Below are 23,746 nucleotides of genomic sequence, written 5' to 3' on the forward strand. Positions count from 1 at the left end.
TGAGACTCCAACTCAAAAATAAATAAATAAATAAATAAATAAATAAATAAATAAATAAAATATTGCTGTGAATAGCTGCTTCCTTTCCTAGATTCTGAAAAAGAAAACAACATACCTTTAATTGCCAAACTTTCAGTTTTAAAGATTGTAGAATCTGTAGATTAATCTTACTGCCTATTACAAAAGAAGAAAATATGTATACAAGAATCTATAGTGTCATAAAAGAATAGACAAGGTTTGATGGCATCCAAATGGTAAAGAGACTTTGTTGAGCTTTAGATATCAGGGAAGACTTCATGGAGCAAGTTGTTTTTTAATGGGCCTTGAATGATGAAAAGAATTTGAGTATAAAATTAGACTAAGAGCATTCTAGTTTGAAGAAACTTGTAGCTCAGAATTGGAAAAACCTCAAGCGTGTGCTGTGGGCAGTGAGAGCTGAAGTAGAGGGTTACTGCTAAGTCTCAGAAGTCCTTAAATACAGGCTGTAATGGAGACTTGATCAAGAGCTGATTGATTAAAAGTTGAGCCCTAATCAAAACAGTTTCAGTTGATTAACCTTTTTGTGGCTGTTTTTTTCCTGATGAATTCCTGTTCCCTGGTGCCTTTCATACAATAGGGCACCCTGATTTTTCTTTAACTGAGTGAACAAATGATCAACATATGATGGAACAGGTATCCAAGTGAAAGGAGTATTGAAGTATCTGCACTGAGAAATTCTCGTTCATATTGCTACATTAATTGATCAGTGATAACAGTGGCAGGTTAGGAGTCCAAGCATTGGACACACTTTTCATGAGAACCAAGTGTATTTGAAAGGTTTTATAATAGTATTTCCCTTTGTTTGGTGACTCATCACTTTGCCCCAGTTTTAAGATGTAGTTTTAGTGGAATTAAGAATATATGGTTAATTACATTCAGTTTTGATTACAATTATTGATCCAAGCCTGCTGGCATGGCCCACGAAGAGCCTCTGTAGCAGCAGTCAGGTGGCTCTTCTCCACTGGCCCCCATTCGTGTCTGTGTGCCCCGCTTTCCTCATTCTGGTTGCCTCTGTTATTTTGTATTTACTTCCATAGGCCACCTTGAAGCTTTTCTTAGAATGAGATAGTGGAGTAAAGATTGCTAGTTCATACATATTAGTTATTATGATAAGTTTTTTTTTCCCTGTATATCTCAAACGAAACAAATAATATAGCCTGAAGGAGATCATTAATGAAGATAATAGTTGTTCTCCTCTTTTCAGAGCTTTCAGATTATACTTGAAGAATGGTTTTCATTTCGGGCTAGCACATTCCAAGGGAGATGTAAATAAATTGAAGTAGTTCAAGAAGGAAAATGGCCAGGAAATACAGGTCATATCACAGAAAGATTGGCCTGGAAAAGAGAAAGCAAGATAGCTGTCTTCAAGTAGCTTAAAAGCCAATCTGTGGGAGAGGGATTAAGCTTGTCCCATATGATGTAAACTGCACTGGTGGTTAGAAACTTCAGGGGGATTTGGAGTCAAACAGTGTCTAGCCGTTACAGCTGTCCTAAGATGCAGTGAGTTGCCCTGGGAGGAAGTGAGTTTTAGAGTGTACAAGCAGAATTTAAACAACTACTGTGAGAGAACTTGTTGACCCTTTTGTTTCCTTCTAGCCCGCTGTTCTGTGACTCTGAGACTTCTAGTGTGAATGACAGGAGAAAATAACTGGAGGGGAGAGTGGAGTTGCCTTTTGATTAGGTGATATATTCTGTCTTAGACATGCTGAATTTAAAAAGAAGTTGGGGTCCACAGTGGAGGTGCCCCGGCATTCGTTGTAAATGTGTGATTTGAGGTCAAATGAGAAGTCTGGCTTAGAGATAGTCCTAGGAGTCCCACATATAAAATTAGTTTAAAACCATACACATGATAAATGAATTGACTTTTGGAGGGAAGAGTTTGTACAATGAGCATAAAGCCTCAAATAATACCCATAGGATGAATTGTACCTCAGAATGATGGTCAGAGGACCAGGAATGTAAGGAAGCTAATACTAATCCTTCAAATACACAAACAAGTAATGGGGAATGAGGGTTGAGAAAAAGGCATTTTGGTTAGGAATATGGAAATTATTGTGAAAGTTCAAGGAAGTGGTTTTCTGGAGCAACCAGGACAGTTTAGATGTTAAAGAAAGAACACATAGTGAAGAAATGTGAGGAGCAAGCTGGGGAGGTAGATAAGAGTAAAGGTGGTGCTTTTCATCACTAACGGTATTTTAAATTTGTTTTTAAATTAAACCTAAAGATGGTGAAGACCCATCAGGGTTTTTAGTGTTTCTTCTTCTTATTATCATAGTCATCATCGTTATCATTAAGGCCTCTGGCACAATGGGTTTTCTCCCATCTGTTTCTAGTTATGCTTCCTAATCACCACCACCAGGGGGAAATCTGAATCAGAGAGAAAAGTATGGGAGTCAAACGATTTTGTTTTGTATTTTCAGTCCCTAGGTTAAAAAATAAATAAAAGTGAGTAAGGTGGGTAGGTGGTAGGTGATGAGCAAACTCATCACCTTGTTACTTAGGAGAGAAGGGTCCAGAGTTCATTATGGTGGTCAAAGGATACTTAGACTCTGCTTTAACTATAATGTTGTACATTTTTATGCATGATATATGCAGAGATCACTTATGTAATTAAAGTTTTTTAAGCAGTAGGTGAAAGAGGAGACTTTAACCAGAGTATCTGCTAGCTACAGCAAGTTCTTCGTGATTGTCTGTGATTTTCTATTTGTCTCTTTTTTGCAGGGTTTGTTCTGCTTACTAGTTGACCACTCAGACACACACGTACAGAACAGAGGGGAAGATGTTTCCCTCTTGAGTGTGAGGCAAACTTGTGCCTAAAGATAATTAAAAGTCTTAGCCAAGATAATTTACTAGAATTCCTGTGATGTGGCTCTGAAGATTGTTACCACATGTTAAAGATTGCAAACACTATCAGTTTTCAAGGGGAATATACCCCATTCATTTGTTCATTCATTAGAGATGGGGTCTCAGTATGTTCCTAGGCTGGTCTCGAACTCTTGGGCTTGGATTATGAGCACTAGTCACCACGCTTGGCCAGGAGTAATACTCTTAATACCTCTTTTGTTTGTTTTAATCAATTTTAAAGAAGTGGGGTACAATTCAGGATTGAGTAGAGAAGTGGTCACCATACAGGTAAAGTTTGGGCCTCCCTTTAGTCCCCACTTCGCCTGTTTTGAGATCGGGTACCCTTATTGATGTTATGTACCCCCCATCCTTCCCCTGGCAGTGTCCCACTACTGCCAGTCCTTTTATTATAGTATTATGATGAAGGCTCAGGGTCCGATTATGAGTGAGAACATGTGACACTCGGTTCTTTGTTACTGTGGTAGATCACTGAGTATGATAGACTCTAAATCCATCCAAGTTGCTGCTAAGTCCATGTGTTTGTCCTTCTTTATGACTGCGTAATATTCCATCGTGTATGTGTACCACATTTTTAAAATCCAGTTCAGTTTTGATGGTCAGCATGGTTGGCTCCATGGTTTTGTTATTGTGAGTAGTGCTATAATAAACATGCATGTTCAGGTATCTTTTTTGTAGAATGATTTGAGTTCCTTCAGGTATATTCCCAGGAGGGGGATTGCTGGGTTATTTCGAAGGTCAATTTCTAGTTTTTTGGAAATCACACTGTTTTCAATAGAGGTTGAACTAGTTTGTATTCCCACCAGCACTGTAGAAGCGTTCCCTTTTCTCCACATCCTCACCAGCATCTGTTGTCTGTTTATTAATGATGATCATTCTTACTGGGATTAGGTGGTATCTCAGTGTGCTTTTGATTTGCATTTCTCTGATGATTAGTGAGACTGAGCACTTTTTCATGTGTCTGTTGGCTGCCTGTGTATCTTCTTTTAAGAAGTGTCTATTCATGTCTTTTGCCCACTTTTTTAATAGGGCTGTTTGTTTTTTTCCTTTCTGCGTGTTTGAGTTCCTTGTAGATCCTGGAGGGTTAGGCCTTTGTCAGAAACGCAGTTGGCGAATATTTTTTTTCATTCTATGGGCTGTGTCCCTGCTCTCTTGATGGTTTCTTTTGCTTTGCAGAAGCTTTTTGTGCCATATTTTTTTAATCCAGTCTACTTTCGTTGGGCAGTATGGTTGGTTCCATGTTTTTGCTGTTGTGAATAAAGCTGTGATAAACATGTGTGTGCGGGTGTCTTTTTCATAGAATGATTTGAGTTCTTCCAGGTATATTCCCAGAAGGGGGATTTCTGGGTCATATGGAACGTCGTTTTTAGATCTTTTAGGAATCACCACACTGTTTTCCATGAAGGTTGTATTAATTTATACTCCCACCAACAGTGTAGCATTCCCTTTCCTCCACGTCCTCGCCAGCGTCTGTTTTTGAGTTATTAATGCTGGCCATCCTGACTGGAGTTAGGTGGTATCTCAGTGTGGTTTTGATTTACATTTCTTTGATGATTAGTGAAACTGAGCATTTTTTCATGTGTCTGTTGACTACTCATATATCTTCTTTTGAGAAGCATCTATTTATGTCTTTTGCCCACTTTTTAATGGGGCTATTTGTTTGTTTGTTTTCCTTTCGGCACGTTTGTGTTCTCGTAGATCCTAAATGTTAGACCTTTGTCAGATGTACATTTGGCAAATATTTTTTCCCATTCTGTGGGCTGTCTCCCCGCTCTCTTGATGGTTTTTTTTTCTTTGCAGAAGCTTTTCAGTTTGATGAGGTCCCATTTGTCTCTCTTAGCTCTTATGGCATGGCATCTGGGGTTTTAATCAGGAGTTGGTTGCCTATTCCAATTTCCATGAGGTTGTCTCCTGCATTTTCTAAGATTCTTATAGTTTGAGGTTTTTTGTTTAGGTCTTTGATCTATTTAGAGTTGATTTTTGTATGTGGTGTTAGGTAGGGGTCTTGTTTTAATTTTCTGCATGTGGTCAGCTAGTTTTCCCAGCAACATTTACTGAACAGGTTCTCCTCTTCCCAGTGGTTGTTGGTGAAGGCTTTGTCAAAGATGAGTTGGTTAAGAAATTGAAGTTCTGCTTCTGGAATTTCTGTCCTGTTCCCTTGGTTTACATCTCTGTTCTTGTACCAATACCAGGTTGTTTTGATTATTGTAGCCTTATAGTAAAGTTTAAAATCTGGAAGTGTGATACCTCCCACTTTGTTTCTTTTGCTGAGGATTGTTTTGGCTATTCATGGTCGTTTATGTTTCCAGATGAATTTCTGTATTCTTGTTTCCAGGTGTGAGAAGAATGATGTTTGTAATTTAATAGGTATTGCATTGAATCTGTAGATTGCCTTTGGTATGATGGACATCTTAACAATGTTGATTCTTCTAATCCATGAGCATGCAATATTTTTTGTGTTTTCTTTGATTAATACCTCTTAATACTCATACCACTTAAATATTATCAGCCTAAGAAAAATATGAGCAACAATTTACATATGTATGATCTTAATTTTTAGTATAACAATGTCATTGTGCCAGTTACTTGCCTACTTGGTCCAAATAGCTTGTGTCATTATAATTATCATTGTTGTCACATTGATTTTTCAATTATTTAAACATTTTAATATTTACAAAACCCAGTCACATTCATCTCATTGGATTTCAGGCCCAGGTTAGCTCATGGGTGAAATTATATTGTAAAGTCATGTTATAAGTCTCTTGTGTATGCTGTGTTGTGGAGATTGTCTTGGGTAATACAGTTTGGGTGATTTACCTTTTTGTTATCTTTCATTTCTAATTTTTCTTTAATTATCATGTTTTACTTTTGAAATGAACACTTAGAACTTGTCCATGCTTTTGTAAGCCAAAAGTATTGAGAACACATTTAATCATTAGTGGACTAGTATGGGGAATATAAATAATCACGTCTTCGTGTGGCTCAAGCCATATGGATGTCAGTGAATTTAAAAGATTTGTGGCTTTGCAGGTCGAGTCTATGCTGTCTTGTCAAAGAGAGAAGGTCGAGTGCTTCAAGAAGAAATGAAAGAAGGAACAGACATGTTCATCATCAAGGCTGTGCTGCCTGTTGCCGAGAGTTTTGGTTTTGCTGATGAAATCAGGAAGAGGACGAGTGGCCTGGCCAGCCCACAACTTGTATTCAGCCATTGGGAGGTAAAAATCCAAGTCCCCATTCCTTCCTTCTCATGTATGGACATGTTTGCCAAGTGTCCAAGAGGCCAAGTGTAGCAAAGCTGATCATGCCATGTGACCTCCTGTGGGTTAGCTCAGTTGAACTGACAGGAGAAAGCAAATTGCTTTTTTTATCCAGATTGAATGATTATGAGATCATATGTGGCTTCTAATACACACACATACTCATTTGTTTTATTTAGTATAAAATTTATTTGGTGTAAAATTTGAGATGCAGAAAATATAATCCTTTTTTCCTCTAAATATATATTTTAGATTTTTAAAAGAAAATCACAAACCTTTTGAAAGTGAAATTTTAAGGAACTTTTCTTGGGGGAAAAATACCTCCATCATTTAGAAGGGAACAGTTATGCTTCTTGCAAGGGGTGGCTTTAAATTTTATTGTATTATTATTCTTCAGTACCCATTATGGAGATTCCAGGTTTATGTGGCTTTCAGGTTTTGTGAAATGAGAATGGAATGAAATGGCTCATCAAAACAATTCATTGTAAATATAGGTAAAGGTAGCTGAAAAGGCAAACTATCACTGCAGTCAAAAAGGAAAACTTGATCAGGCTCAGTGGCTCAGCCTGTAATCCCAGCACTTTGGGAGGCCGAGGCAAATGGATTTCCTGAGTCCACATTCAAGAACAGCCCAGGCAACTTGGCAAGACCCGTCTCTGCAGTAAATAAAATATTATCTGGGCATGGTAGCATGCGTCTGTAGTTCTGGCTACTTGGAAGGCTGAAGCAGAAGGATCCCCGGAATTCAGCAGGTCGACACTGGGGTGGCTATGAGCGTGCCACTGCACTCCAGACTGGGCAATGGGCAACTCAAAAAAGGAAAAAAAAAAAAAAAAGGAAAACTTAACAGATCTGCATTGCTGGAGAGAGAAGGAAAGATTGTGAACACATTGTTTTTTTAAATTGGGGAAGAAAATAATGAGGCAGAGGTGGGTTCAAGCCAACCTTCCTGAACATATCAAAAGTAGACATCAGTCAGCTAAGAAGGACATTCAGTCAGAGGGTGCCATATGAGAAAAGGCCAGGGAAGGGAAACTGCAGGCGTGTGCAAAAAACGGTTTATGTTTCAAGAAAAAGCCTTAGGTCAGGAATAGAATTTTTGAACTGAAGAATATAAGTAGAAAGCTTGTTTTAAACAAAACAATTTGTGTTGTCGCTGTTTACAGGGAATCTAAATAATTTCACATTATTCACTTTTACCGTGGAGGTTTGTAGTTTAGTGGAAGAAGCATTGACTTTGGAGCTGGATAGTCCTGGTTTCACATACTAAGTTTGTGCACTTTTTTGGACAAATTTCAGAACCGTCCTAAGTTTTATTCACCCCCGAGATCAGGTATGTCAGATGTCTAACGTGGTGCCTGTCACTGTGGCTGACCAGCCCTCACCAGTGTAAAGATATTTTGTGGATTGTTCTCTGAATCTACACCACATTCCTGTTGGCTTGCTCTCAGCAGTATGGCATTGCACAAGACTTCACACAAATAATCCAGAGTTTTCTTCTTGGACTCTCCTTCAGCAAAACTCATGGTTTAGATTCAATGCTAAGCTGTTATTTCTCTCACTTCCTTTAGCCTTGATGGGTCTCTTTCTCCAGAACACATTAAATGAAGAATTTAAATTTAGATGATAATGGGGAATGAGAATAATTGAGGGAGAACTTTCTTGTTAAGACGAAATTTATAAGCAAGTGAGTCAGTGAAGTAAAGAAGTGTGACACTTTAGAAAAACTGACTTTGGATAGGGCAAATTTGATTTTAATTCAACAAGTTCATATTATCAAAATTGATGCAAGTAAATTGCTAGTCCAAAGCGCTCAATTATGTCTGCTTTAAAAAAAAAAAATCACACTCTTAATGCTTGACAGAACCAAGGTTAATGTTCTGATTTAGGTTACATTTTTCTTAGTACAAATGCTACATTTTAACAGTGATTTTTCTTGTATTTTGTATCTTTCTCTGAAAAACTAAATGATGTGTTTTGCTGGTTTTATTAGCTTATCATACATGAATATATATATTGTTGCTGCATTTCATTATGTAGGAAACATTAGCCCTAAAACATTTCAATTACCTGTTAATCCCAAGTTCATGAGTAGTAATTTCCCATTTTTCCAAAATTCTAGCTTTTTAGTTAGGGGTTTGGCTTTTGGCACTCAGCTTTTATATAAGTACATAAACCAGTAAGAAATATATAAGGGATATGTTTAAAAAAAAAAAACAACCAATGCCTGAAAAATAGGAACTGTGTCTGTAATATAAATATATTACTGATATTTGTAGTGAAAAACATCATTACAGAGTCCTCTGCCACAGATTTTAGTGACCAGATGTGTGATTGCAGAGCAGTGTGGCTAAATGATATTTAGAACTGGAGAGAGATTTATTCTACTTCAACCCAGTGACCTTGAGAGGCAAGATACTTTCTTCATTGCTGCTGCCATTTGCTGAAAAGTATCTTTTCAACTTTCGACTCATGCTTCTGAATATCTTAGAGCTGACAAGTCACCTATCTCATGAAGATGGCCTTGATCAACACTTGGGTACAAAACTGGATTTTAATGTGTTTGATCAGAACAAAGAGGAGGTAGGTTAAGTAATCACTGGGATTGTCTGCAGATGCAGATCCAAAACAGGCATTCAAAGTTATTGTAGTGGCATCATTATTGGAAGAATGATAGAATTAATATATTCTATTTTTTTGTTTAAATCTTACCATTTTACAGTTAGTCTTATTTTTGAAAGTGATTTTATAAAGCACATATTTTTTAAAATCTGTAAATTAACATTTCCCTCATTTTAGTTGGGAAGCAGCTAAGACTGCCCTAACAAAGGGATTCTAAAATATAGTGGCTCAAATAAGGCAGAGATTATTTCTTGTTTGAGTCTAAGAAGGCAGTCTAGGGCTAATAAGTGGCTCACTGTGGTGGGAGCTCAGTCTCATCTGGTGTGCTGCCTTTCTCAACACTTGGCTCCCACTGATCCTCCAGAGTAGCTGTTCCACCTCCCACCATCATATCTGCATTCCAACCAATGAGAATGGGGATGAGGAAGAGTAGGGCATGTTCCTTCCCCTTAAGGACATAACTGGATCTTGTACTTGTCGCTTCACCCTCATCACATTGCCCAGAACCAATATGGCCACATCTAACATGGCCCCACCTAACAAGGAGGCTGGGAAATGTAGTCTTTAACTAGGTCAGAAGTCAGCAAACTATGACTCATTGCCTGTTGTGGTGAAATGTTTTTGGAACACAGGCAGACCCAATCATTTACATATTTTCTGTGACTGCTTTCAGTTAGCGTTAAGTAACTGCAGCAGAGATCATATAGGCTGCGACGTCTAAAATATTTACTATCTGGTTCTTTGTAGAAAAAAGTTTGCCTGTGCCCCCTGAACCTAGGTGGCCATATGCCTGCCTGATATATCTGTTTCTGTAGAAAAGGGGGAATGAATATTTAGGGACAACTAAGGTAAAAACAGCAAGGTTTTACCAAACTGGCAATGTTTACTACATGAAAACCTTGGTGGTTTTCAGTCTCTTTTATTAGAATTTGTTTTAAAAAGGTTAAAAATTGATCTTAATAGTTTTTTAAAAATATATTAGTTTCTAGCTTAGCTACAAATTATTAAAAATCAGTCTTTTAATAAATAATTTTAGGGAAAAAAGTCATCAAGAAAAGTTTTGCCGCAGTCTAGTACCATCCTTCTGTCATACCTCTGCCACCTGTCATGGTACTATTCCCAAAAGCTTCAAATCTTTGAAAGTCTTGAAAACTGCATTGTAATTAAATGTCATTGATCTGATATTTTTTGGCTGTCTTGGTTTTTCCCCCATAGTTAGGTTTAGAAATAACACAGTTGTTGAGATCTGGCTTCTCACTCGAAGGCACTTTTTTTCATTTGTATTCTACTACACCATATAATTTACAATCAAGAGCTTTTGAGAGAAAGTGCTTCAAAAAATAGAGAAAATAAAATTACAGGCATTTATCCATGAGGAAACCTTTGAAGTCAGCAATCTCATAATTTCTCTTTCTATGTTTTACTCTTCTATGAGAAAAGAAGAAAAGGAACTAATAACAGGCACAGAAAGAAAAATATTACCAACCAGTGCTGTTGTACATGTATGTCAGCACAACCTCAAGATTCTCCATTTAACGCTGAGATTACCCTGAAGGGTGGGCTAAAGTTCATACTGGGTGAAGTGATTACAGTAGCACTGAAGAAGTTTATTTTGGATGTGGTGTTTCCCACCTGCCAGCCATAATCATCGCGAAAATTAGGCCAAAAAATTGAAATGGAAGACCCAAACCTTCTTCTAGTCTTTCTTTCCCTCTCCCTCTCCCTCTCCCCCTTCCTCCCTCCCTCCCCGCTTTCTTTCTTTCTTTTCCTCCTTAATACCTAGGACAACCGCTTGCACTTGGGGTACCTTCTTGTGAATTAGAAAATGACCTCCCCTTCAGGCTGTTGAGTTGCAAGATACATTCTCACTCTAGGCAGATGAATTCTGGGTAAACCAGTGAGGCACAAAAAAAGCACCTTTTTCTTCTCTTTGAGATCTGGGGCCTTTCTGAAGAACACAAACTGAACAACCTTAGGAGTAGCCTTGTCTTTGCCCCCACTAAGGAATTCCAAAACAAGCCTCAAGCAGTCAGGTGTTATTCCATCTTCCCTGTTCTTAGGGTTTATGTGGCAGGTTGAGACCACTGACTTCAGGATATCCATGCAGATATAGGAGTTTGAAGGTGAAAGTGGAGCACCACCTATCTGAGACAAAGGAAGTGTGGGCCGCTGGGTATACTGGGCAGAGTAGTCTGGAGCCATGTCTCCAAAGGATCCCCCAGGGCAGACACTGGTGAGTACAAAAAGTGGCCCTAGGATCCATTAGGAGGCAAGCTGAACCAACCTCAGAAGTCTATGACGGAAGTTCAGACAAAAGTGGACCCTTTATGAAACTCCTGGGTCTTCTATTTTTGAAACAAGGACTCTTGTCTTAAATTGGCCAGTCTGAGCCCTGTGTCTGTCACCTAGCACTTCATTTATTTCTCTCTATATATACAGTTTGTCACTTTCTTTTTTAACAGGATTTAAAATTTATTCATTACTGCAAGTCAGACCTGCTAAGAATACATTGCTTCTTTATATTCTAAGATGGGTTTTATTTTCCAGCTAGTTAGAGAAGGGCTCCAGTAACCACCTAAAAACTAATGAGATCACATTCTGTTACAGGAGTTTTTGTGGATGACTGTCCAGGTAAATGTTCAATTTCCTAAATTTCTTCCTCCTTCCCTTTCTAAGAAAAAGAGGGCTTCTGTGACCTCATGGCAGGGCAAGGAGAAAGGGAGCCTCACTTCCACATGGTGTCCTGGATTGCCACTGGTCTTTGCCACAAAATCGCTTGTCTGGTCCAGTTTCATCTGGCCAGTAGAGCCAGTGTGGTGGTACCGGCCAATTTTAGGAATCTCTTATACCAGCCACTTACCTACAGATAGAAAGTCTCCACCCACAGCTGCCTTTTTATCTTGACCTCAGGACTCTCAGCACCTCCACATCCATGCACCAGTGCTGGGAACTTCTAGGTCAATAGTACCACCCCACTACCCTGGTACCATGTCAGATTCTCATGAAAGTCTTGTAGTCTCTCTGCTTTTATATGTGGGAGGGGAAAAAATAGCCAGTTTTTTTAAAAAGTGGAACCTTCTGCAGTCAAGACCAGTATGCAGCAGTTTATTCAATTAACATATGTTTATCAAGTGTACAATAAGGGCACCCCCCTCAAAGAAAAATAGTTATTTTTTCTTCCTGAGATAATACCACAGCAGAGGCCCATTGGTCGAGGAAGAAGAGAGCTTAGGATCTGCTCAGGGATCTGCAGAGAGTTCATGGGAGGCCTCACTTTACAAGTGAATCTGCACCATTTGACCAGCTGGGCCATGTTGGGCAAATCTTGGCCTCCTGGAACCACAGGCTTAGCCTGAAGATTAAATGACATGATACATGCAAGTTATTAGGACAATCCTTGCTTTGTGAGAGCCTTGGTCAGTCTCACCCTCGCTGAGAGAGGATAGAGCTCAGGAAGCTTATGCGACTTGCTCAAAGCCACACAACTAGTTAGTGACAGATGTATCATTAAAGTGACTAGGGCAGCTGGATTCTTTAAAATCAAATAAGCAGCTCCAGATTGTTTTGTATAAGGTATGTGGGTCCAGGCAGTCCTTCTTCCTCTAAGACCATGGATCCCTAATATGGAACTCCTTGCTTTATGGATTTTTTGCTCCTCATTCTGTTCCTCCTGACTACCCTATCTCCTTTTGTATGTTTCTGACTCATTTATTGAGGCTGTTCCTGGTGTTTTCCTCCTCTGGAAATAGGGTTGCTAAGCTAGATACTGAGGAGCTCCAGTACAATATACATTATACCATTTGGATTTGTCAGGGTCCTAGCAACCTGCTAGTACTTTGCTACGAGCACCTTTAGCAATTTCAGTAATCCCTTTGTAGACGTATACCCTGATGATATTTGGTTGCTCATATTCAACATGTCATCCTCCTTTAACCTGAGGGCATAGGTTCTGTGCTCTTACACATTGTGGCATTGAGGGGAGGGGGCTTCCCATAGGTAACTGTGGAAGCAGGAGTCATCTGCTAGGCCGCAGAATGCACGGCAGCTCTTCAAGTGGCTTTGTCTTGTCCCCCTAACCTGATGGTGTCATATGAGCATGTGAAATTCACCACCTGCTTTCTGGACTTCCCCTTTCCTTGACCTGTGCTTGTTGCCCTTGTGATCCTGGGCATGGATTCCTGACAAAGAAGTGTGATGGGTAGGGTGGTGCCATGCCTTGCTGCATCCCAGACTTGGCTCCTTAGATCCACTGATGATCTCATGTAGTTCTCATAGTCATAGACCATTGGGACTTTGAACATTATACCCTGACAAATGGGAGAACCCAGGCACAAAATGAGTTGAAATAACTTGGCCAAGATCACACAACTAAGTAGCAAAGGAACTGGCATTGAACTGAGACAACCTGGCTTTGGAGCCAGTGCTGGTAACCCCCATACTCTGTGCTCTCTCTGGCCTCAGTGCCTGCTCCTGGGTTTAGTGAAGTGCCAACCTCTGCTCTCTGGATTTGAGCTCACATGGTGATCCACTGGCTCTTCCGGCTTCTTGCATTCTCTTTACCTGTTTGCATGAGGAACAGATATCACCTCCTCACCCCTGCCCTCAAACTCCCTCACCCCCTGCCATCAGGAAAGCAGAATAGCTAACTCCTAAAGCACTTTGTATTTCTTACAAAAGTTGAGAATTTTACCTCCTCCTCCCAACAGCTGACACAGACAAAAGAGAATTATAACTTATGGATGGGTGTCTTTTAAAAAAAAATCTTAATTTATTCACAGTAAATTACTCAAAAATATGTACAGGGAGGTCCTATATAGCCTTCACCCCTTCTCCCCCAACATTTCTTATAACTAGCACAATACCAAACCAGGACATTGACATTGATACAACCACAGAACTGATGCTGGTTTAACCAGTTACAATATATGCACTTGACTTAGCTAGTACCGTTGGGCAGTTTATGTTTATAAAGTCTGTCTTCATGGCAATCTACTGTCATGGTGAAAGGGCAGGCTTTGGAGCCAGCCAAAACTAGGCTGTGCCTTTCATATGGTATTCTTTAGTCTTCACAACAACCCTATATTACTTCATATATTATGAATGTTTTCAGCTGCAAGGACCATAATGCCATACCAGTAAGTGTTTAAGCATTTAGTGCTGGTACGGTGACTGAGTGGCATTGTCAAAGGTTCAGCCTTCCTTTGTTCTGCTCTGTATCTTCGTGTGTGTGTGTGTTGTTTGTAGTTCTCTAAAATTTTATCACATATGTAGTTTTATTTAACTGTATGAAATTGTTCCGTCACTACAATGCTTCCTTGTGCTTCCCCTTCATAGCTGCTCCACCCCTCATCCTGGTTGGGTGGCTTCGGGCCATTCAGGCTGCTTTGAATGGCATTTACCTTCCCTCCTCCTACCCTTGCTTAGACCCTGAGTCCCCATTGACTCAGCCTCGCTGGTATCATGGTGACATTCCCTGCTAGTGAATGGTCTGGAATGAGCCTTGCTATCCTAGGCCCAGTGACTAGTGAATCAGAATTGAGTCTCCAGGGGCCCTTGTGCCCACAAAATTCCAGTACACTTCCTCTGACCCAGAAGAACCCCTCTCAAGGCTTCCTCCCTATTTCTCATTCTTCTGGTTTCCATCGAGTTGCCCTTGACTGCCACTCTGCTCACCCCAAGGGCTACATCTTGTCTCTTTTTGTGCCCCTTTTCCCCAGCCTCTAGCTGGGGTCTCCGTTCAAGACATTCTTTCCGTTGACATGCTGTCATTCACCAGAACTTGTACTGTCATTGTTGGTAACACTTCTGAGCATTACTGGACATTCTCACTGGCCATGTTTTCCTTCAGGAACTATTTTTGCTAAAAGGATATTTCTTAGTTCTTTTGTTGAGTATCTATGAGAAGTAGTATGTTTTTAGAGGCTGTTCAACGAGACTTTTCTTTTTTTTTTTTTTTTGGTTCACTGACAACAATTTATTTAACTAGATAAGACTTTGAGGCTCACACTTAGGCTCTTCAGCACTTCAAAGCACTTTATTGTGTGCTGGTGTCCATTGTTGCCCATGTGAAGCCTCTTGTTGGTCTGATTTATGTTCTTCTGTAGGCCATTTCCTCTGATTTTCTCTGTATCTGCCTTAGCACCAGGACATAGGCGGCTGCTTTGTTTCCAGACTTTGTGAGCAACAAGCACGGTTGCGGCTCATACCTCCTGTTCCGTAGTGTCTGGGTCAGAGTTGAGCATCAGGAGACACAGGTGCTCATAGATTTCCAGTATTTCAATGCTGCCACAGGGTGGATTATTCTATTATCTTGCTTAGGACTCAGGAGGTTTCTCCATCTGAGGACTTATGCCCTGCTCTCTGTTCTCTGATTTTAAAACTCCTGTTAGATATATCCTGCACATATTTTATGACTCTTACCTTTCCTTTAATACTTTTTAAATCTTTATTTCTCTGGGCTGTGTTCTGGGAAATTTCTGTAAGTCTGTCTTTTAAACAGTGATGTATTGAGGTGGTATTCTTATAAAATTAACCGTTTGAAGGTAAACAATTCTATTGCATTTAGTATATTCACAGTGTCATGCAACCACCACCCCTGGAGCATTTCTGTGACTCTCAAGTAAAACTTCTTACCCATGTAGCAGTTTCTCACCTTTCCTTCCTACCCACATTCCTTGGTAACTCCTGGTGTGCATTGTCTCCATGGATTTATCTAACCTGAAGTTTCATATATATGGACTGTTTGGCTTCACTTAGCATCATGTTTTGGAGGTGCATCTACATTGTAGCATATGTCAGTACTTCATTCCTTTTGATGACTGTATAATATCCCATTCTGTTGCTACACCATATTTTATTTTTCTACTCATCCATTGATGTGAATGTACATGTACTTGTCTGAGTCCTTATTTCAGTTCCTCTGGCTATATTCCTATGAATGGATTTGCGAGGTCATACAGTAATTTTACATTTAACTTTTGGGGGAACACTCAAACTTTTTTGCCCAGTGACTGCAATGTTTTACATTTGTACCACGAATGTATGAGGCTTCCGGTTTCTCCACATCCTCCCTAATGTTTTTAAAAATTGTTTTTATTATACCCATTTTAGTGGGTGTGAAGTAGTATCTCATCATAGTTTTAATTGTGTATTTCCCTAATGACAAATGGTGCTGAGCATCTTTTCATGTGCTTGTTGGCCATTTGTATATCTTCTTTGGCTAAAGGTCTGTTCAAGTCCTTTGCATTTTTTTTTTAAGTCGTGTGTCTTCTTGTTGATTTATAAGAGTCCTTTATCTGTTTTGGATATCGAGTCTGTCTTTTAAATCACTAATTCTCTCTTCAGCAGTCTTCTATTTAATCTACCTAGTTTCTTTTTCATTTTTATGTCCAAATTTTTTATTTCTAGGATTTCTAGCCTTTTTTTCCCCCCCACAATTGCCTAATGTTTTATGGTGGAATTCCCCTTTATTTGAGGATTTTTAAATATGCTATTTATATAGTTCTCCATGGATTACTCCAGTACCTCTCCTGATTTGATTATGACTTCTCCCTTTTGTTGAGCCTGGTGGCTTTCATTAGGCCTGGATTTCCCTTTGTGCTCTGTAATTCTTATTTGCAAGGCCGTCTTGAGTGGGTGTTTTCTTCTCCATGTGCTTTTTTGGGGAGTGGCCTCCCTTTAGGCTTTGCATTCCCTCCCCCTCCTCCCTCCTGAATACTGTAGCTCCAGCTGTGTCCTCTGCAGTGGCTCAGCTCATTGCCTTCATCAGCACAGATAGAGCAGGCCAACAGTCGTAGTATAGGCCAAGTCTGATCTTCAGAGGTGACTGCTATTGCCTTATGGTCTACAATTCGTTTGTAGCCCCAGCCCTGGGCAGACATAGATGTTCCAGGTCCTTAAAAGAGCTAGTGGTGCCGGGCTCGGTGGCTCAGCCTGTAATCCTGTGTCTTTGGGAGGCTGAGGTGAGTGGATTGCCTGAGCCCACGGGTTCGAGACCTGCCTGGGCAACTTGGCGAGACCTTATCTCTACAGTAAATCAAAAAATTAGCCGGGCGTGGTAGCGCGCGCCTGTAATTCCGGCTACTAGAAAGGCTGAGGTGGAAGGATCGCCGGAGCCCAGCAGGTCAAGGCTGCGGTGGCTGGGAGTGGCCACTGCACTCCAGTCTGGGCGACAGAGTGAGACTCCAACTCAAAAAAAAAAAAAAAAGAGCTAGTGGTTCTAGTTCCTACATGCCTGGGATATGTGGTTTAGGGCCCATGCTAAGTGGGCATTAAGAGCCTGCCATCATGGCTCATGTCTGTCATGGCTCCCTGTGGGCCGTGAATGGAGCTTTCACCCCCATTTACTACTTTGGGCTTCCCACTCCCCCTCCAAAGTCCCCCCCTTTCCTGTCCACAATAATTTCCCTTTTGGTGTTGAGTGACTATTTTAAAATACATTTTTCATTTCTATATTTTGGATTGAAAAGTTTTGGAATCTATGATCAATCCAGTAAGTAACCTTCTCCCCCAATAAATAAGAAGAAAGGTAAAAAGAGTAAGAAGAAAAAACCACCGGGCATGGTGGCTCATGCCTATAATCCCAGCATTTTGGGAGGTGGAGGCAAGAGGATTGCTGGAGTCCATGGGTTCAAGACCAGCTTGGGCAGCATGGCAAGACCTCCTCTCTACAATAAATCAAAAAATTAGCCAGGCATGGTGGTACATGCTTGTAGTTCCATCTACTTGTAAGGCTGAGGCGGAAGGATAGCCTGAGCCCAGCAGGTCGAGGCTGCGGTGGCAGTGAGCATGCCACTGCACTCCAACCTGGGTGGCAGAGTGAGACTCTAAAAAGAAAAAAAACAAAGAAATAAGATATAAAGGGCAAGTTTTTTCCCTCATTAAAAATAAAGCTTGGGGAATGTGGTCTTAATCTGTCAGCAAATGACTACCTAATACTGAAGTCCAGAATTAGGCAAGACCGAGCAGGGCTTCTGCTGCAGGGACCTGGTGTGCTCCTGTAAACAGCATGGAGGAACAGAGCAGATTGTATGCTTCCTGTGGACAACTTGTTTCCAGCACAAGGGAAAAAGGTATCCAGGCTAGTCTGTTTTCTCCTCTCACATTTACCAATCAGATTTGCATGGGAAGCCATGAGTGAGCTCGGCCAGGAAGTTTTTAGGCTCACAGAACTTTCTCTACCTGCAGGAAACCATCAGGAGTGGTTTCTGCCTGTAACCGAAAGGGGAGTGTTCAGCACATCCACAGTCTTCTTTAGTGTCCTGGAATCCAGGCCCTTGGGTGTGGAGCTTAGGAAGGTCCATGCCCAAGTTCACCCCTCCTTGGATATCGTGACTTGGTTGCTGGCTATTCCAGAGTGGCTGGCCTGTCTGCCCAGTCTGGCTTTCATACTAATCCTTTCTGAACTTCTTTGCCTTCTCCAAGCTCTGCCTTTCTCCCTTTCTCTCAGGGAGTAGCCTCAGAGAAAAACTGTTCTCAACATGCCCTCCGCTGGCCTTGGCTTTCCTCACCATCAAAGTAGTAAACAGGCATGGATGGACCCAGAGAAAAGAGGAAAGAAGGCTTCTCATGACTGCCCCTGACCCAAGCAAAATAGATGGTCCACCTGGTCCAGCGCCTCAAGGCACACCACTGAATTTTACAGCAAAAGTTCAGAATAATTAAGAATGTGCTTAACACGTATAGATGTTTCTTGGGAATAAAGGCAAAAGTGATGAATAGCTACTAACACTCAGACATATCTAGTGAAAAGGAGGGATTTTAAAAATTATATTAAAAATTAATAATTTTTTCTTCCTTAGTGTTATGAAATGGCTCCATGAGCAAAGAATAGTTCATGCTACAAGTTTTGTTGAATCTGCTTTCATTTGCTCACATTCCCATGATTCTTATTTATTACCGTTCCTATCAAGCTTAACTGTTCATTGCTAACTTTTTTTCATTAGCTAAGACTATATGAATTGAGGAGCTAGGTGCTTGAGGTTTGAAATTAAAATATATTTGCCTAACCTAGTACATTCTGTCACCTTCTTTTACAAGATTATTCCCAGCGACCCTTTCTGGGTGCCAACCACTGAGGAAGAATACTTACACTTTGGGGAAAAGGCCGACTCTGAGAACCAGGCCCGGAAGTACATGAACGCAGTGCGAAAGCGGAAGGGTCTTTATGTGGAAGAAAAGATTGTGGAGCATGCAGAAAAGCAGAGGACACTCAGCAAAAATAAGTAGTTACTGTTATTGGTGGATTGTTTTGTTTATAAGGAATTAAAAAGTGTCATTCAAGGTTTAATATTGGAAAGATTCTTTTTGCTGCATTATCTCTGTGCATTCACTGTCAATAAAGTTGATCTATATAAATAGTTTAAAGACAATATTAGAAAACACATTTTCCAAGTTTTTTTTTTTTTAATTGGTTCTGGTTCAAGGCAAGAAGTTATAAATACTGCAGTGGTGATTTGTTACTGCTCTCTGTATAACCCCCAGCAGTGAAATATGTGGTCATGGTGACCCATTATGTACTGGGGGTGTGATATGCAGGCCCCACAGTGGGCAGGGTCCTCTGTACCAAGCAGCCACTCCTGGACTCACATTCTCTCTGCCTGTCATTGTGGTGTCATCTTTATGAGTACATCCTCCACATAGACATCTTGTGTGAATTTCTGAGTGGAAACATTTCATGTTTAGTCATTGAGTCACAGCATTTGACATCATTTGAAGAGGCCATGTGCTTGAGAGAACAGCTGCGTTTTAGTTGGTTAAACCAAGTCACTGTTACAACTCATCCATCTTTGTGGTGTTAGGTAACAAAACAGAATGATGTTCGATAGTAGTAACTTTTAAGCCTTTAGCTTTCACACTCACTCAAAAATGTTATCATCCCTTTTTAAGTATGTGTTAATGAAAGTTATTCCTATAGCTTTTTTAAATGATTTCCTCTTAGCCTTACTAAAAAGGATAATAGCTAATGTGCCAGAGGTTATGCCTTTATTGTAAATATTTTTCCTGATTCTCGTTTTCCTGAAGCCTCCTTCAGAGTGATTCTCTTTTAAAGGAACAAATGCAATTCAGTCAAAAATAGATTTTATAATTTTTGATGTTGCATAATAATTTTTATAGCCACTTAAAAGAAGGATTTCTCTTTATAATAAAATTATCAGACCAGACTTTGTTTTTGAAATGCTTTTAATGGGTTTTCTTAATAAACTATGACATTTTTAATACTAGTTGTAGACATTTTATCTTCAGATCTTTAGAGCTCTAGCATAGTTGGTCAAGTCTAATTGACCCAGACTTTGGGGAAAATATGGCTAGACAATTCACAGCTTAAATGTAACAGATAATGACATTGGAATTAATTTAGGAGAGTTATACCATCTATTGGTTTATTTGAAAACTTTGATAACATAGGAAAAGCTAGCACTTTAGTTTATAGCATTTGTAAATAATCTCATTCAATTGCCAAATGTGCTATAGAATGTATTCTTAGATTCTATACTGTATCAGCAAATTTGGTATTTAATAAAGAGGCATAACCCAGAAAGAGGTACTCTTTCTGCAGTTCTGTTGGCCCTTGCCAAATGTACCAGTGTGGGGAAAGTGACATGTCAAGTTGATGGATTGTCCCTCTTCTCCGTGTTTGAGGGCGATAATAATGAACACTAAATTGGCCATGAGGAGGCAAGTCAAGGGATGTAGATAGTCTACCTATTGTGTAGACCCCAGTGCTTGAAACCCCATCCCCATGTGTGACAGTGTAGTAAGACTGTCTTTACTCTGTGTCCCAGTGCCGTGCCCAAACTCTAGTCTCAGTTTGCTGAATTCAGTGGAAACCAACCAAAAATCTGTCAGTCTCGATGGAATTGTGTTCCTGGTCTTACCGAAGGACTGGTTTGTTATAGTCATAGATAGCTAGGCTTCAGAGGTAGTGAGGAATGTTGGGTTGAGGAAGCCACAAAACCAGGACCCTCACTTTTGGAGAATGCTTCGCAAGAATTGAAGTCCAAAGACAGCTGCCCTTCTCAGGAGACAGGCATATGCAACACTTACACAATACCTTTTCCAGCCAGCACAGGTAGGTGAAGGGAGGAGAGACTGAGAAGGGCCTGGATTCCAGGACCCCACTGGAGAATTAGCTGCAAGCAGCCCGGAGGACTTGCACCGCTGTACTCTGATTGGGAGGCTGTGAGAAGCCTGTTTCCTGTGTCATAGTTTCCATAGACTGGAGGGGAAGTGACCTTCTCCTATTGTGGCCATGGTAAGAGTGCCTGGTGCTGGAGAGGGGAGGTAAGGTGGTTCCCATTTATTTGTGGCCTTCTGCAGGTCAGGGACTTTGGTGTATATATTTGATTCTCACACCTGGTGTATAAAATAGGGATGAGGAAATTCATTAGGGCCTGCCTGATGAAGGTTAGTTCACAGCCAGTGGTCCCATTTCTCATTCAGTTGTATCTCTTGGTAAGCCCGCCCCGAGTGCATCACATAAGAATTCCCACAATTGTTGCCCCTGCCCCCCCTCAGCCCTGACCCAGGAATGCCCAAATTAGGAGGGCCACTGTCCTTTCATTTCAGTCATTCTGGGGAATCTTTACTTCTGTTCCACCTCCTCCACTCCCTCTCACTGGTCTTTTCTGGTAGGAGCTACATTGACTTGTGTTGGGATCAAAGAAGTCTTCAATAGAAGCTGAATATTCACTGTAGCAGAGGAGGAGTGGAGATCTTTAGAGTATTTTTATTTATATTCTGTGCCTTGAACTTAGGTAACACTACCCATGTCCAGGATTCAAAGTCATTATCTAGACTGGCTTAGTTTTATTGACCAGTAAGTTTAGAAAAATAGTTGACTTCAGACATTTGGTTAACCTGTGCACTTGGAGCTGAGGCTAGGTATCTAGATGTGAGAGATACCTTCTCTCCCATCTTAGAACAACCAAATAAGGCTCAGAGCTATAACCAGCTTGTCCCAGGAGCCAGAGTCCTTCAGGTGAGTAGATTATTAAACCTGGACATTAGGTTTTCCATTGTCAAGTAGTCAAATTCAGCCTTTCTTAATAACGCAAAGAACCTTTAAACTTTCTAAGCTAGAAAAAAATTAATTAAAAAAAAGACAAGAATTTAGATCAGCTTCTAAAGACAAGATTATGAATGTCAACCTAAACACACGAAGCAGACCATGAAAGCACTAAGACCTTCCTTCCTTTGATTTTACTGTTAACATTTACAGAACCTGCAGTGCAGAGGGCATCCTCTGGTGTTTCAGGAATGAGGAATGGAAAGGTTTTTCACCCCATGACACATCTTGCAAGTTCCAAGCAGAGCCATTTGCGGCAGTCTAAGGATTCAAGGTAGCTCCTACCAGAAAAGACCAGTGAGAGGGAGTGAGGGGATGGAACAGAAGTAAAGATTCCCCAGAATGACTGAAGTGAAAGGACAGTGGCCCTCCCAACTTGGGCATTTCTGGGCCAGGGCTGAGGGGGACAGAGACTTGATTGTGAATAATAGGGACGGTGCATCTTACCAGTCCACAGTTCTGGGCCTTCTGGCCCTCCTGCAGTAATTCCAAAGAGCCAGACAATTGTATTCAACCCCATAGATCCCTTCCCTGGCTCACCTCACCCCCAACTGCCCTCAGACCTTAGTTGTTTCCGTTTAGGGGATTACAGGGTTAACCTGGGAGTTTTTCACATCTCTGCCAGGTCTTCCTGAGATTGTTTTGTATGATTAGCATTAATGGCAAGAGGTAGAATAGCTCTGATTCTGCTGTCCTAGATTTTACCATGATCTCCAAAAGAATCAACCTTTAATGTCCAATTATAAAGACCTTTTGACCATAACTGCAACCTTTACCTTTTTGCAAAGCCATGATCTCTAATTTTTAATTTATTTATTTTCAGATGACCCTTTGTAGAATTGTTTCAGTTCTCTTTTTGAGAAAAACATTTCTGCTGAACCACAGAGCACTGATACTGTACTATACAGCAGTGGGATCAGAAACAAGGAGACAAGAGTTTAGAAGCAAGACAGCCTGAGTTCTGTCACTCCTAGCTGACCCAGGACAAGTCGCTTAGCTTCCTTAACCCTCACATACTTCATATATAAGGTGGGGGTAATTCCCCTTATATGAGGGGCTGATGGGAGGAGTAAATGAAAGAAACTATGTTAGGACATAGTACCGGGTACACCAGTATGTGAAAAGCAATTGTTGTTGCTGTTTTTATTTCTATTACAATTATTAGACAGTGCACATGCACTAAATTTAGACTGATTAAAGAATCACTTAATCTAATATAACAATTCAAACTGCATATTTTATTTTTCTCTAATGATGTCTTCTCTTCTAGCTGGCTTGAGCAGTCTAGACCTAAAAAAAAAAAAAGGGTGACTGAACACTAAAATTCTGGGTGTGGTTGCTTTCTAGTTTTTCTGATATTCATTGTATTTTCTGCCGTCAGATTTTAACATAGATTAGGAACTGTTTCCAAGGTGTAGCAAGAGGGACTACCCCTGGGACCCTCCAAGGCAGTTGGCCTTTGGAAAGTGACTGGTGCTACTCAAAGCAAAGCAAATAAGCCTACCTACCTCGTGTCACCCCACATGCACACCGGGCTGCAGACTGTCCTTTGTTCATTCCTTGGGAATCCCCAACAGTCACTGGTGACAGCTGACAGAGGAGCTGCTGGGATGTATTTAGCAGCACCATGTGGGCTTGGCCCAATCAAGGGTCGAACAACAGACAACTTCTTGTTTCTCTGCATAGGCCCTCCCTTTAGTTCCTGAAGCCCCTCTAGGCATCCCCCCTTCCCTCCCTTCTACCTTAGAGGCAACACCAGGGTGACTTTGCACCTTGCCACAGACCTGGACTACCACCCTTGGAGAGGTTAAAATCCTATGCCCCACCCCCACAATGCTGTCCACCAGCCATTTCTCCTGCTTTTTTTTTTTTTACCTGCTTTGGCTTCATTTTCTTTGCT

The 23,746-nt window shown here is 40.6% G+C and overlaps 1 protein-coding gene across 4 annotated transcripts in view; it reads left to right on the top strand.

Moving 5' to 3' along the window:
- EFL1 (elongation factor like GTPase 1) overlaps positions 1–19,155 on the top strand; it is a 146,831-nt gene extending 127,676 nt beyond the window's left edge. For 3 of the 4 annotated variants that reach the window (XR_002481216.1, XM_021705934.1, XM_021705933.1), the window contains 2 exons: positions 5,932–6,116; positions 18,819–19,147. Coding sequence is in view for 3 of the 4 variants with exons in the window: in XM_021705934.1 (XP_021561609.1) it covers positions 5,932–6,116; positions 18,819–19,007 (374 nt within the window). In the remaining variant the exon portion in view is untranslated. Of the gene's footprint in view, positions 1–5,931; positions 6,117–18,818 lie in introns of all 4 variants that reach the window. The other variant, XM_008072057.1, reaches the window with a different exon arrangement.
- Positions 19,156–23,746: the final 4,591 nt, after the last annotated feature.

This window comes from Carlito syrichta, unplaced genomic scaffold, assembly GCF_000164805.1.
Source record: "Carlito syrichta isolate Samal-C Ts95f unplaced genomic scaffold, Tarsius_syrichta-2.0.1 Scaffold314837, whole genome shotgun sequence".
NCBI classification, from domain to species: Eukaryota; Metazoa; Chordata; class Mammalia; order Primates; family Tarsiidae; genus Carlito; species Carlito syrichta.